A 15,911-nucleotide genomic window follows, 5' to 3' on the forward strand; every position below is an offset into this window, starting at 1 on the left:
CTGCTGAACTTACGTGTCTCAGGGTTTAGTTTAGTCTCTGCTGAACTTATGTGTCTCGGGGTTTAGTTTTGTCTCTGCTGAACTTACGTGTCTCGGGGTTTCGTTTTGTCTCTGATGAATTTACGTGTCTCGGGGTTTAGTTTTGTCTCCGCTGAACTTACGAGACTTGTGGTTTAATTTAGTCTCTGCTGAACTTACGTGTCTCGGGGTTTAGTTTTGTCTCTGATGAACTTGCGTGTCTCTGGGTTTAGTTTTGTCTCTGATGAACTTACGTGTCTCGGGGTTTAGTTTAGTTTGTGCTCCTCAAAGGGGTCAAAGTTCAAAACCACTTGTTTATTTTGATATGAACTAAAAATTGGAAATTCCAGAAATAATTTTGATCCATAAAAAGTAAATCTGCAGTACAAAAATAAATGAATTTAAGACTAATAATAAAATATAAAATAATAAAAACAAGCATTTCATTTATTATCCCATTTATTTGAAAAAACATCTTTTTGTAAATATTTATTTATTAATTGATTGACAGCTTGGCCCTTCAAGGAATAGCAAAAGCAAAAAGGAAATGTAAAGAGATCAAAATAATCATATATCAAAGTAAATAAACACAGAAAATAAACAGAAAAATGTAAGTATTTGAATGCATTTTTGAATATTATAAATATTGTAAATATGATATACATATATATGTATATATAATTTTCACAATATTGATAATATGATAAGAAAATATATATTTTTCATTTTTATTTTCATGATTACAATTAAATGTGAAAATGTGTATAATTCTAATTTTATATTTAGTTATCTATATTTAATCCCTCTATTGACCTTTGTTTACTAATATTTCCGATTTTATTTTTGCAATTTATTCATGATTATATTTATTGTTCTCCCTCAAGTTAAACTGACCCATTGTCTTTTCTTCTGAGCACGTGAGAGTGCACGTGAGCATTTCAGTGCACATGAGCGTGCACGTGAGACTTAGCTATTTTTTACACACAAATGCAAAACTTGACATTACTCGAGGAGATTATTAAGTCATTTAATTATAAACTGTGTTTAGTTTTTCAAGGCTGAACATTTAAAATTCAAACCACCATCATGAGAGGTTTTTTATATTCAAGTTCTGGCTCGCCAAAAGTAAAGAATAATAAAAGTATACACCGGTTTGAATCGTCAGAACATTCAGATGTTTGAGGCGTGACATTAGCTCTGCGTCATAAAATCACCACAGGAAGTTCATTCCGACCTGATGACGAGTGTATGAACCACGCGGTGACGTCACAAGAAGGGCATCCGGCTCTGCAGCGGGATGCGCCTCTTCAGGGTCAGCGTGCTGTTGACCTGCTCCGAGGACAGCAGGTGGTGCCACTGCGCCACCGGCCGCCGCGGGCTGGACAGCATGTCGGCCCAGTGGCGCAGCTGGTTCCCCGCGGCGTCGCAGCCCAGGAAGATCTTCCCCATGGCGTCGTTCCGGGACACGGTGTCGTGGTCCCACACGGAGAACACCAGATGCACCCTCTGCGGGCGAGGGGGACCCGGATCAGGGCTTCTTACTGATTTTATTTTACATTTTTTTTAGTTATATTTTGCAATAAAGAAATTGTATTTTGAATTTTAAAAAGAATGTCTTTTTTCATTTAAAAAAATTGGATTCGTCATTTTTTTAAATCGTATTTGGCATTTTTTTCAATTATATTCATTTAACATTTTTTTTCTTTTCTTTTGCATTACACTTTTTTTCTTTTGCACAAAAATAATTATATTTAGCATTTTTTAAATTGTATTTTGCATTTTTTATTGTATTTAACATTTCTTTTACATTATTTTGCATTACAATTGTTTTTATTTGCACAGAGATAATTGTATTTTGCATTTTGGTTTTCTCATTTTAAAAAATCGTATTTTGCATTTCAATAAAAACAACTTGTATTTAGCCAAAATAATTGTTTAGCTTTTTAAAAATTATTTATATATATATATATATATAAATGAATTTGTAAGTAAAGTAAGTCTTTAAATAAAATAAAGGATCTTGAATGTTTTGGTAAATTCTTTGAACGTGGGGATGATTCCTTAAAAGATACCTGAACAGATTAAATTATATTAATTATTCTGGTCAGTAACTTTAATTATGGGCTGAACCTTCAGACATTATTAAAAGGTCTAATCATGGACTATAATTAAGTTAAAAGAGGTTCTGAGCCAACTTTAAACAGAACACAACACTTCCTGCTGCGGATGTTTCAAAATAAAAGCATTTAACTCTAAATAGATGCTCTCACCTGGATCTGGTCGAAGGACACGTTGAAGGTGAAGGACTCGTTGTAATACGGGTTCAGCGTCTTCTTCTTCGCAGAGGTCTTCCTCTTCCTCCACTTCCTATGGTCCAGAGCCAGCTGGACCTTCACGTACGGGTCTGAGGAGCAGAGGTCGGTGAGGTCGGTGAGGTCACATGGGGGAGGGGTGGGGAGGGGGGATATTTGTTCAGAAAAAATAGGAAATGTTTACTTCTCTCAGGTGTATTAGAGTCTGTGACGACAATAAAAAACAAGAAAATACATGTTTAGAAGGAATATGTCGAGGATTAAATCATCTTGCGGTGTTTTTGAAATAATTAGAAATAATTTTGGGGATTTTCACAGGAAACAAATTATTCTTTGGTTTCCCTGAATGTGATTGATTGTTTATTGACAGGTGAACTGAGAGGTAATTATTCACGTCTTTATTGTTATTCGGTTTGACGCGTTGAAAGAATGAAGAAAGATTTAAACACCAAGTTTGATTGACATTCAAATTTAAAGAAACATGATTTATAAAAAAAGATATTTATAAAAAATATTTATACAAAAATATTCATTCAAAAGTATTAATTAAAAAATATTTAGAGAACATGATTTAGAAAAAGATATTCATGAAAAAAATATTCATGTAAAAGTATTTATTAAAAAATATTCTTGAAAACATATTCATGAACAAATATTTATAAAAAAATATTCTTGAAAAATATTCATAAACAAATCTTTATTTAAAAAAGACTTATGAAAAATATTTATAAATCATGATATATTAAACATGATTTCGGTTGATATAAAATCAACATTGAGTTTGATTGACATTCATCGGATTGGAAAAAATAAACATGAAATGAATGTAAACAAATGTCTGATTCATTACCTGGTTTGGTTAAAGCTCTTCAGTTTACAGCCTTGTGTTGATAGATTCAATGTATCGTATCCAGTGGAGGATTCAATGTATCGTATTTTGTGACGGATTCAATGTATCATATCCCTTGGAGCAGCGGTTCCCAAACTCAAGAATGCCGCGGCCCAATTTGAAATCTGAAAATCTTCTGCGGCCCACCCAAGCCTTAAATCACAACCAGCGTTGACGACGCGTTGTCGACGGGGGGCGGGGGTCATCGGAGCTCTGGTGCGCGCCAGCCGAGAAGAGTTGACGGGGGGTAGACGAAAATTACAGGGTGACGGGTGGTCAGATTTCACCTTGTTATAATAGGAGGGGAAACACTGGAGTTGATAAGCGTGTCTTCTTGTCTGATCAATACGCAACTGTGAGGTGCGCGACTTGTCTGAGCGGCCAGCTGCTGATCACTCACTCAACAGCTTGACGTGCATGAATAGATGGTGCGCGCACAGCCCGCAAAATTTTTTTTTGGGAGCACCGAAGACCCATTTTGACCCAGGAAAAACCCTGCTGTGTGCGCGGATGTGTCGGCGCGCATCACGGCAGACAGAGCGATGCGACCCGAGAAGTGTTAACGGGGGGTGCTGAGCGATTAAATATATCTCTTGTTCTGCCTGCTTTGTGATATACATGCCTAAAAGGCGCCTAATATTTCTAGACTGAAATAATATCGGCATTATAATTATTATAACTATGAGGATTTTTTTTGGTGCCGATTTTGTGGAGCCCCCTCAGGACTTGGTGCCCTACGCGCAGCGCGTAGTGCGCTATGGGAGCGGCGGCGCTGATCACAACTCTGATCAAAACATAAACTAATACTACAAGAGGGCGCCCCATTTGACATTGTTTTGTTTGGTGGTCAGAAAAATAGGTCAGATAAAAGAATAACACGGAATTTATATCATAAATATTTTTATATTAATTTCAAAGTTTTCAAAATTGAAAATTAAAAACATTTTATTTTTTATTGTAAATGACCTCTCGCGGCCCACCTGCAGTACCTTCGCGGCCCACAGTTTGGGAATCACTGCCTTGGAGGATTCAATGTATCGTATCTAGTGGAGGATTCAATGTATCTAGTGGAGGATTCAATGTATCTAGTGGAGGATTCAATGTATCGTATCTAGTGGAGGATTCAATGTATCTAGTGGAGGATTCAATGTATCGTATCTAGTGGAGGATTCAATGTATCGTATCTAGTGGAGGATTCAATGTATCTAGTGGAGGATTCAATGTATCGTATCTAGTGGAGGATTCAATGTATCGTATCTCGTGGAGGATTCAATGATTTTGTGTGAGACTTCTCGGCGTCTGACCTGAGGATCCTCCGATGTCCATGCTCTTCAGGTTTTTGGCCTCCAGCACCACGACGGTCAGTTTGGAGGTGGTGGGAACGTAACGCAGAGAGAAGCAGATCTCACCTAGGTTCTCCTCCTGATGCACAAAGAGAGCTTTACATACACGTACACACACACACACACACACACACACATATATACACTACCGTTCAAAAGTTTGGGGTCATCCAGACAATTTCGTGTCTTCCATGAATACTCACATTTATTTATCAAATGAATTGAAAATTGAATAGAAAATATAGTCAAGACATTGACAAGGTTAGAAATAATGATTCATATTTGAAGTATTAATTTTGTTCTTCAAACTTCAAGCTCAAAGGAAGGCCAGTTGTATAGCTTATATCACCAGCATAACTGTTTTCAGCTGTGCTAACATAATTGCACAAGGGTTTTCTCATCAGACATTAGTCTTCTAAGGCGATTAGCAAACACAATGTACCATTAGAACACTGGAGTGATCGTTGATGGAAATGGGCTTCTATACACCTCTGGAGATATTTCATTAGAAACCAGACGTTTACACCTAGAATAGTCATTTACCACATTAACAATGTATAGTGTGTATTTTTGATTAATGTTATCTTTATTGACCCCAAACTTTTGAACGGTAGTGTATATATAATATATATATATATATATATATATATATATTCATATATATATATATAGGTCCAGCTGTTCTCATTGTTATCGTTGTATTTATCATGACTAATAATATGGAGACAAAGGAAACCTCGAACTTGGCGGGCTCGGCGAGGTCCTGCCACTCCTCGATGACGTGGTTCCAGTCCACGCTGCCGAGCACCACCCGGAGCTCCCCGATGATGTGGTGCTTAGAGAATCGGTTGAAGTCAAAGATCTGCATCACCACCCTCGACTTCAATAGCGACGACTTTTGTATCTGGGGAAATAATAACAAAAAATCAAACTTTGTGAAGAAGGTGAAATACAATATATATATATATATATATATATAAATGAATTCATTTTGATCACTATTTCTTTTTAAATTAGATATTTTATGTTTATCATAAAAATAAATATGTATTTATATTATCAACTTATTTTAAATATAATTTGTATGTATAATAATATAATTGAATATGTTTAAAGATTTAAGCGATAAATTAACGAGAGAGATCTTGGATACGCTCCTCTGTCGAGTCGCCCAAACACAAACACAGCTTCCTGGAGCCGAGTGGTGGATCTGATCCCAGACCTGTGGACGCTGCTCGTTACCGGGAAGTTGAAGTTCTCGTTGAAGACCGGGTTCAGCGTGCTCATGAGCACTTTGGTCTCGAAGGTTTTGGATTTGTCCGGGCAGGTGTAGACCTTGACGTACGGGTCCGAGCTTCCTCCCAGGTCCATGGCCATCAGGCCGTCGGCCTGTTTGATGCCCACCGAGAGCTGGGACACACGGACAGGAAGCAGACAGCAAGCAGACGGAAAGTATTCAGGAAGCAGACAGGAAGTAGACAAAAAGCATTCAGGAAGCAGACAGGAAACAGACAGAAAGTAGACAGGAAGCAGAAAGGAAGTAGGCAAGAAGCAGATAGGAAGCAGACAGGAAGCACACAGGAAGCAGACAAGAAACAGAGAGGAACCGGACAGGAAACAGAGAGGAAGCAGACCGAAAGCAGACAGGAAGTTGATAGGAAGCAGACAGGAAGCAGGCAGGAAGTAGGCAGGACATAGAGATGATGTAGACAGGAAGAAGAACGGAAGCAGACAGAAAGCAGAGAAGAAACAGAGAGGAAGCAGAAAGGAAACAGAGAAAGCAGACAGGAGGAAGTAGAGAGAAAGCAGACAGAAAGCAGAGAGGAAGCAAGCAGGAAACAGACCTTTAGTGACACCATGAATTATTACCTGTGCATAAATGTGCGTCAACCAAAGACGATGCGCTTACGCCTCGATAACGTCATGTTGAGTGTTGATCGAGCAGCTAGAATGTTAGCTTAGCATCGCGCCAATCGCTCCAGAATCGACAAGAAAACCTGCATTTTAAAAGTTTAAAAGAACACGGACACGATGGCTTCATTTTTCTGGGCGTTCCTAAAGTATAAAGCCTTTAGCGCCGTGTGAAGTCTGGTCCTCGAGTGATGTCACTTGAGTCAGCGTCAGTTGAAGTTTTTTCACAAAGAATCTGGTGGTCCGGAGTTAGAAAGAAGTGAGACCTCTGTAGCCGCTGAACATCTCTGCTGCAGGCCAGAGGCTCCGGGCTACATGAGCCGCTACCTAGCATGAGACGCCTTAACGTACACGTTGCATTGTGGGTAATGTAGGCAAAAAGAATATGCAGAACAAACTAAATGAAGAAAGCTCAGACTGTGTGGCATCGATTCCTCTTTTTAGTTTGAACCCGCGATGAATCCGAGAAGCGCTTTGATAGAGGCGTAGTGTGGAGGTCAGAGGTCAGAGGTGGGGTGATGCCCGTGTCATCACCATGGACTTCGCGGCGTTGTATTCCAGCGAGTAGAGCAGCCTTCCTCTCTGTTTGGTTGCGCCGTAGCCGCCACCCGCCGCGCCGGGCTGAACCTGCCGGGAAACAGGAAACAGGAAACAGGCTCATTAAAGTCAGAGCAGGAAGCAGCAACGACGCAGTGATTTCATAAGATAATGAGTCCGAGAGCTCAGGCAGGAAACAGACAACCGATATTTGGGATATTTGGGTTTCTGCTGGCGGAAGTTACGATAAACGTGCTCACCAGAGCCGTGTTGGTTTTCCCGTTCAAATCGTTCAGGTTGATCTGCTTGTTCTTGTTCTTCTTCTTCTTCTTCTTGCTCCCTTTGCAGCAGCACTTCACGCAGATGCAAAGGCAGCAGAGCAGAATCAGCAGAGCGCCGGCCACGAAGATGGTGTAGATCGCCCACCGGGGCACTGGGGGGAGATTCATGTCTCAGAAATGACTTTCTTCTTGCCTGACCTGACTGGTTGTATAGAAGTCTATGCTTTATGTGCTAAAGCTGCATTCCCTCTCCTGACCACCAGGGGGCGACTCCTCTGGTTTTAATACAGGTCTAGATTTCACGTGTTAAAGCTGCATTCCCTCTCCTGACCACCAGGGGGCGACACACCGTCCAGCTGGCCACAATAACAGGCCGCTCTGAAATGTTCAGACTCACGGGGGATCTTGTCCAGAATGCCGTTGACGAAGCCGGCCGCCGGCTTGAGGGTGGTGTTGGTGGAGGCGGTGGGGGGCTGGTCGGTCACCACCAGGCCGATCTGGGCGATGTAGGCGGTCACTGGCAGGACCATGCGGGCCACATGAGCGGTCACTGGCAGGGCCCTGCGGGCTTTGGGGGGGTGGGCGATCACTGGGAGGGCCTTGGGGGCCATGTGGGCGGTGGGGGGGGTTGAGATAAGTGGGCGGGGCTGAGATAAGTTCGGTGACCGGAAGAAGGCAGGCGTGATGAAGAGGAGGATGAAGAGGAGATCTGTGGAGGGAGAAGAACACAAATAAAAAGGGATAAACTAAAAGACCGTAAACCAGTAAAATACCAAGTATATAAACTAAATGTCCTCCACACATAAAGGAACTTTAAGTTCCTTTATCTTTCTCAAGCATTCAACATCAAAACATCTGGAGAAACTTTGAAAAAAGTGACTTTTTAAACGTTTAGTCAACACATCTGGAGACACGAGGTTGTCTCTGGACAGGAAGTGGACGACAGAAAGCCACCAAAGCAGCTCGAAGTAGAACCGTAGAGGCGCCTCATGTGTACTCAGGTGCAGAACGTCTTCCTCACACTGACGAAGAAGAGTGACGTATGAAACCAAACATCGGAAACACTCAAGATTCCTACAGGACTGTGTGGAGACTCCACCTTCAGGCTCCACCTTCAGGCTCCACCATGAGCAAACAGCTCTTCACTGAGACCAACATCGAATCACCATGAGGTCACCAGGCCTCGAGGGCAGCAGACTGAAGTCAGAGTCTGAACCCTGGACTACCTGGACCCTAAAACCACAAAATATACATATTTTCCAAATTAAAAGCTCACTCTTTCACTCTGGACTGCTTTTAGGAGAACTGTCTTGAAACTCTCGTTACTAAAGTCAGTTCCTGAAGAGTCGAAGTCACCGGGGCTTCCAACACACACTTCACACTTCCTTAAAGACGGACCGATCGAAACCAGAACGGTCCAAATGAAAGCAGCAGCAGAGTTTGAGGAATCCCGCGCGGTTTAAAGTTCAAAAACCACTGGAACCTACATTACCCACAATGCAGTGGGCACTGATGGCACGTCTTATGCGGTCCGGACCACTTGGAGGTCAAACTTTCCCCGTAGGAAACGTTCTGGGTGCACAACGCCAAACGCAAAGACAGCATCGAGTAGCTCTAGGGACGTGGAACGTCACCTCGCTAGGGGGGAGAGCCGGAGTGGACCATGTTCAAAGCCTCTAGTGGACGGTGTCGTTCGTGGTGGACAACAGGGGCGAGGGAGGCCGTCCAGATGAAGAAGGAGGCCTTCCGGGCCTGGTTGGCCCGGGGGTCTCCTGAAGCAGCTGCAGTGGTCACAGAAGCGAAAACTCTGGCATGGGGGCAGTTCGGGGAGACCATGGAGGAGGACCTTCGGTCGGCCTCAAGGAGGTTCTGGCAAACCATCCGACAGCTCAGGAAAGGAAGGCAGGGTCTACCCCAGGATGTTCTCAGCAGGGGGGGGGGGGCTGCTGACCCGGACGGGGGACATCACCGGGCGGTGGTAAGAGCACTTTGAGGAACTCCTAAATCCAGCCTTAGTGACCCCTGTAGAGCCCGTAGACTTGGGGGGTGTGACCCATATCCCCGGTAGAGGCCGCTAAGGTTGTCGAAAAGCTCCTTGGTGGCGCCGGGGGGATGAGATCCGCTGTGAGAGGCAGAAGGCGCTGGACATTGTTGGGCTGTATTTGCTGACACGCCTCTTCAATGTCACATGTAGGTCAGGAACATGGGGGTCAGGAACATGGGGGTCAGGAACATGGAGGTCAGGAACATGGGGGTCAGGAACATGGGGGTCAGAAACATGGAGGTCAGGAACATGGAGGTCAGGAACATGGGGGTCAGGAACATGTAGGTCAGGAACATGGGGTCAGGAACATGTAGGTCAGGAACATGGGGGTCAGGAACATGGGGTCAGGAACATGGGGTCAGGAACATGGGGATCAGGAACATGGGGGTCAGGAACATGGGGATCAGGAACATGGGGGTCAGGAACATGGTGTCAGGAACATGAGGGTCAGGAACATGGGGTCAGGAACATGGGGGTCAGGAACATGGGGGTCAGAAACATGAGGGTCAGGAACATGGGGGTCAGGAACATGGGGATCAGGAACATGGGGGTCAGGAACATGGGGGTCAGGAACATGAGGGTCAGGAACATGGGGGTCAGGAACATGGGGGTCAGGAACATGGGGGTCAGAAACATGAGGGTCAGGAACATGGGGGTCAGGAACATGGAGGTCAGGAACATGAGGGTCGGGAACATGGGGGTCAGGAACATGGGGATCAGAAACATGGGGGTCAGGAACATGTAGATCAGGAACATGGGGGTCAGGAACATGGGGGTCAGGAACATGGGCGTCAGGAACATGTAGATCAGGAACATGGGGATCAGGAACATGGGCGTCAGGAACATGTAGATCAGGAACATGGGGATCAGGAACATGGGGATCAGGAACATGGGGGTCAGGAACATGGGGATCAGGAACATGGGGATCAGGAACATGGGGGTCAGGAACATGTAGGTCAGGAACATGGGGATCAGGAACATGGGGATCAGGAACATGGGGGTCAGGAACATGTAGATCAGGAACATGGGGATCAGGAACATGGGGGTCAGGAACATGGGGATCAGGAACATGGGGATCAGGAACATGGGGGTCAGGAACATGTAGATCAGGAACATGGGGATCAGGAACATGGGGGTCAGGAACATGGGGATCAGGAACATGGGGGTAAGGAACATGGGGATCAGGAACATGGGGGTCAGGAACATGGGGATCAGGAACATGGGGGTAAGGAACAGTGCCCATGGACTGGCAGACCGGGCTGGTGGTTCTCCTTTTCAAAAAGGAGGACCGGAGAGTGCGCTCCGACTGGTTGAGCCTCAGATTCAAGACCAGCGGTGTGGATTCCGTCCCGGTCGTGGGACTGTGAACCAGCTATTTACCCTCCAAGACTACTGGATACTCTCAATGTACTGGTCGTCTCCGTTCAGACTCTCACCGATGGTCACGAACTCTGGGTCAGGACCGAAAGAACGAGGTCGCGGATACAACCGGCCGAGATGAGTTACCCCTGTAGGACTGAGCCTGAGAGATAAGGTAAGGAGATGAGTTTCCCCTGTAGGGCTCAGCCTTAGAGATAAGGTAATGAGATGAGTTTCCTCTGTAGGACTCAGCCTTAGAGATAGGGTAAGGAGATGAGTTTCCTCTATAGGCTCAGCCTTAGAGGTAGGATAAGGAGATGAGTTTCCCCTGTAGGACTCAGCCTTAGAGATAGGGTAAGGAGATGAGTTTCCTCTATAGGCTCAGCCTTAGAGATAGGGTAAGGAGCTCGGACATCAGGAGGGAGCTTGGAGTCGAGGTTTTCACGGCACGTCCAGGTCTGATGAACTGAGACCCGACACCAGATTAAGCGGATGAAAATGGATGGATGGATTGTTGTACATACATACATATATATACACATACACACATATATATATATATAGATATATCTATATATATAGATATCGATATATATTCGTCAGCTACAATAACTTCACAACGTTTAATACTAATCAACTTTCTGTTCTTCAGACGAAGATCTGACAAAGCTACAATTATTAGTATTTGACTCCTTATCCAATAACTTTGGAGCGTTTTGAAGACTCAAAGTCAAAATTCATTTGCAAAATAATTGCTGTAACTATTTCCAAATATTCGTAACACGTTTTTATACGATATATAATATCAGGCTTGAATCCATATTTGTTGCTGTCAAGACTTTAAACAAAAAGCCTCAATCTGACAGCATCATACCGTACATGTACATGTATAATTATATTTATACAACAAAGTTATCACAAATGTTAAAAGAACCGTCCTGAAAACATGAAAACATTGAAACATTAAAACAATAAAACATGAAAACATGAAAACATTGAAACATTGAAACATGAAAACATTGAAACATAAAAATATTGAAACATTAAAACATTGAAACAGTGAAACATTAAAAGATTAAAACATTAAAACATTGAAACATTGAAACATTAAAACATTGAAACATTAAAACATGCATGAAAACATGAAAATATTGAAACATTGAAACATTAAAACATTGAAACATTGAAACATTAAAACATTGAAACATTGAAACATTAAAACATTGAAACATTAAAACATTGAAACATTAAAACATTAAAACATTAAAACATTGAAACATGAGAACATTGGAACATTGAAACATTGAAATATTAAAACATTGAAACATTGAAACATTAGAACATTGAAACATTGAAACATTGAAACATTAAAACATTGAAACATTAGAACATTGAAACATTAAAACATTGAAACATTGAAACATGAAAACATTGAAACATGAAAACATGAAAACATTGAAACATTGAAACATGAGAACATTGAAACATGAGAACATTGAAACATTGAAACATTAAAACATTGAAACATGAAAACATTGAAACATGAAAACATGAAAACATTGAAACATTAAAACATTGAAACATGAGAACATTGAAACATTGAAACATTAAAACATTGAAACATGAAAACATTGAAACATTGAGCGTCTTCTCTGGTGAAAACGTTTTACTCACCGAAGAGTTCCACAGAAACGTCGACGTCTCTGCTGCCGGCTGCAGTCTGAGTCACAAGGAACAGCACAAAGGATCTGGAGGAGTGAGGAGGAAGGAGAGAGGAGGGAGGAGTGAGGAGTGAGGAGGAAGGAAGTGACGTCCAACGGAGACGTTCTCCTCCTCAAAGAACTCTTAGAGCAGAGGAAACATCTCCTCCCTCCTTCTCCACCAGACACCAACAACAACACGACACAAATAAAAAGTCTTCTTTGGGTCCGAGCGACTGACGAAGCGATGATGTCATCGTCTACGTATCAAACGTCTTGATATCTCATTGTGTTAAGATGATATGGACCAATTAACCTCTTGGGGGTGTGTCTTGTTTTTCAATAGCTCATAACTTATATGCTATTGGGACTAATCACTCTAAACTTGCAGTGTATGTGCACATTGCATCCTGTAACATGCGCAGAAAGTCTCGTGGGATTTGAACACTAGGGGGCACTACAGTAATTCAACAAAGTTGGCCGTTTTTTGCTTGAATGTCATTTTTTTGCTGTTATAGATTTACGGATCTCTCCCATAAAACTTGTCCGATCGACTTCAATCTTGTTCAAGAATGATCTAAAGGCTTTAAAGATGACATGGGAGGAGAACGGAGACTTTTCACCACAAAACTTTGACGATATGTGGACTCCAATAAACGGCCATCTTCTGTGGTGTGTTTTGTTATACACGAATCCGGCCCACCACGTCATTTAATGTGGCCCCTGACGGCTTGAAAGACACATGATCACTTTTTCTTCAAGAAATTTAAGAAAAATATCCTATGCTTTTATTTTGAAGGTTTCAAATTAAATGGATTTATGTTATAATATTAGAGAAATGTTCTTAAGTACAATATTTATACACTCCAAGAAACAATAATAAAATGCAAAGAGAGTTATTTAACAATGTGTTCGGGGTTAGTTTATACAGTGTTTCAGTTGCACCGGCCCTTTAAGAGGCGGCCATGATGCTGATGTGGCCCACGGTGAAAATGAGTTTGACGCCCCTGTTATACACTATTGCTTAAACTCATCCAAACCTTCCAGATATGATCACGTATGAGTCACAGCCTGAACACACCGACGGGAAGAAACATTCACATTTGTTAGAGAAACTTAAACATTTTTTTTTTAAAGAACACTATGTATTCTACCATGAAGTCTTCGGATAAGTGTTCGCCCAGTGACCCAGAGACCCGCGTTCACATCCGAGCCAGGCCTAATTTTTTGCATCACTTTTTTTAACATGTAATTTACATGACGTGGTCTAGACTTCAGGCAGAGACACATGACGCGTGAATATGTTGACGTTCTCAAAGCGCCCCCTACTGGCTCAACTGGATGTACTCGAATCGGCCCCAAACTTGTCGTGCTTGTTCCACGTCACGGCCTGAGGGTATTGACACGACTTTTTTCACTCAGTCAAAGCGCCAAAGGAAATCAGCGTTACGTGACAAACGGTAAAACCTTCGACATGTTTGCCTGTGTTCTTTGACGATATTTATTGTTTTTATTAATATTAACAGTGCAACATCTGTCTGCCTAAACTGAATACTCAGACCACTTACTGCAGTACAAGTACGAACACGGTGTAGAAGTAAACATCCTGCATTCAAAATCTTACCCAAAGAAAAAAGGACAATATTTGTTGTTTACTGAATGTTTATTGTTCATATATACCTATATATATATATATATAAGAATATAATATATGTATACCTATATGAATATATATATATACAGGACTGTCTCAGAAAATTAGAATATTGTGATAAAGTTCTTTATTTTCTGTAATGCAATTAAAAAAACAAAAATGTCATGCATTCTGGATTCATTACAAATCAACTGAAATAGTGCAAGCCTTTTATTCTTTTAATATTTCTGATTATGGCTTACAGCTTAAGAAAACTCTAAAATCCTATCTCATAAAATTAGAATATTTCCTCAGACCAAGTAAAAAAAAAATTTATAACAGCAAAACAAAATCAAACATTTGAAAATGTCCATTAATGCACTCAGTACTTGGTTGGGAATCCTTTTGCACGGATTACTGCACTGGACAGTTGCAGAGTGGTCCAAAGTCCTCTTTTCAGACGAAAGCAAGTGTTGTATTTCATTTGGAAGTCAAGGCGCCAGAGTCTGGAGAAAGGCTGGAGAGGCGCAAAATCCAAGTTGCTTGAAATCCAGTGTGAAGTTCCCACAGTCAGTGATGGTTTGGGGAGCCATGTCAGCTGCTGGTGTTGGTCCACTGTGTTTCATCAAGTCCAGAGTAAATGCAGCTGTGTACCAAGAGATTTTAGAGCACTACATGCTTCCGTCTGCTGAAAAGCTCTATGGAGATGGGGATTTCATTTTACAGCATGATCTGGCACCTGCCCACAGTGCCAAAACCACCAGTAACTGGTGTACTGACCATGGCATTACTGTCCTCGATTGGCCTGCCAATTCCCCTGACCTGAACCCCATAGAGAATTTGTGGGGTATTATGAAGAAGAAGCTGAAAGACACCAGACCCAACAATGCAAATGAGCTAAAGGCCGCTATTGAAGCATCCTGGGCATCCATAAACCCTCAGCAATGCCACAGGCTGATTGCCTCCATGCCACGCCGCATTGATGCAGTAATCCGTGCAAAAGGATTCCCAACCAAGTACTGAGTGCATTAATGGACATTTTCAAATGTTTGATTTTGTTTTGCTGTTATAATTTTTTTTTTTTACTTGGTCTGAGGAAATATTCTAATTTTATGAGATAGGATTTTAGAGTTTTCTTAAGCTGTAAGCCATAATCAGCAATATTAAAAGAATAAAAGGCTTGCAATATTTCAGTTGATTTGTAATGAATCCAGAATGCATGACATTTTTGTTTTTTTAATTGCATTACAGAAAATAAAGAACTTTATCACAATATTCTAATTTTCTGAGACAGTCCTGTATATATAATATATATACCTATATATATATACCTATATAAATAAATATATATATATTTATACACACATATACATATATATATACATATATATATATACATATATATATATACACATATATATATACACATATACTTATATACATAAATATGTATATATACATATATATGTATATATATATATATATATGTATATAAACAAATGGACTAAAGAAACAAGAGAGGCATGTTGGGAAAAATGAAGCCCTGAACAACAACATCAACAACAACAGACACATGACGGAGCTGTAAACAGGTCAACAACAGTTTACGGTACCTTACTGTCACCACGACGACACTTCCTGTCCAGAAGTTTGACTTCCTTTCACGTCGATCTCATTTCTCCTTTTCTTTATCCTTTCATTCTCTCTTTCTTTTTATTCCCCGGTTGCTTTTCCGTTTTCTGTCTCGCTGAACTTCATCTTCAACTCTGGAAGAGTGACGACTTCACGCTGCACCACGCCTGCTGAACACACACACACACACACACACACACACACACACACACACACACACACACACACACACACACACACACACACACACAC

At 41.6% G+C, this 15,911-nt stretch overlaps 1 protein-coding gene across 2 annotated transcripts; it reads right to left on the minus strand.

Moving 5' to 3' along the window:
* Positions 1–459: 459 nt before the first annotated feature.
* syt8 (synaptotagmin VIII) lies at positions 460–15,813 on the minus strand. 2 transcript variants are annotated; one of them, XM_056416715.1, is made up of 11 exons: positions 15,641–15,813; positions 12,369–12,442; positions 7,689–8,000; positions 7,271–7,443; positions 7,008–7,100; positions 5,805–5,972; positions 5,299–5,466; positions 4,524–4,641; positions 2,515–2,535; positions 2,289–2,422; positions 460–1,524 (listed from the first exon to the last, which is right to left on the minus strand). In XM_056416715.1, exons 3-11 carry the CDS (start codon positions 7,900–7,902, stop codon positions 1,285–1,287), a joined length of 1,329 nt encoding a protein of 442 aa, XP_056272690.1. In that variant the 5' UTR covers positions 7,903–8,000; positions 12,369–12,442; positions 15,641–15,813; the 3' UTR covers positions 460–1,284. The 2 variants fall into 2 exon arrangements, with proteins under 2 accessions (XP_056272690.1, XP_056272691.1); XM_056416716.1 differs by lacking the exon at positions 2,515–2,535 and having other exon boundaries at positions 15,641–15,812.
* Between the last annotated feature and the right edge of the window lie 98 nt (positions 15,814–15,911).

The sequence above is a fragment of the Pseudoliparis swirei genome, chromosome 6 (assembly GCF_029220125.1).
Source record: "Pseudoliparis swirei isolate HS2019 ecotype Mariana Trench chromosome 6, NWPU_hadal_v1, whole genome shotgun sequence".
In the NCBI taxonomy this organism is placed as follows: Eukaryota; Metazoa; Chordata; class Actinopteri; order Perciformes; family Liparidae; genus Pseudoliparis; species Pseudoliparis swirei.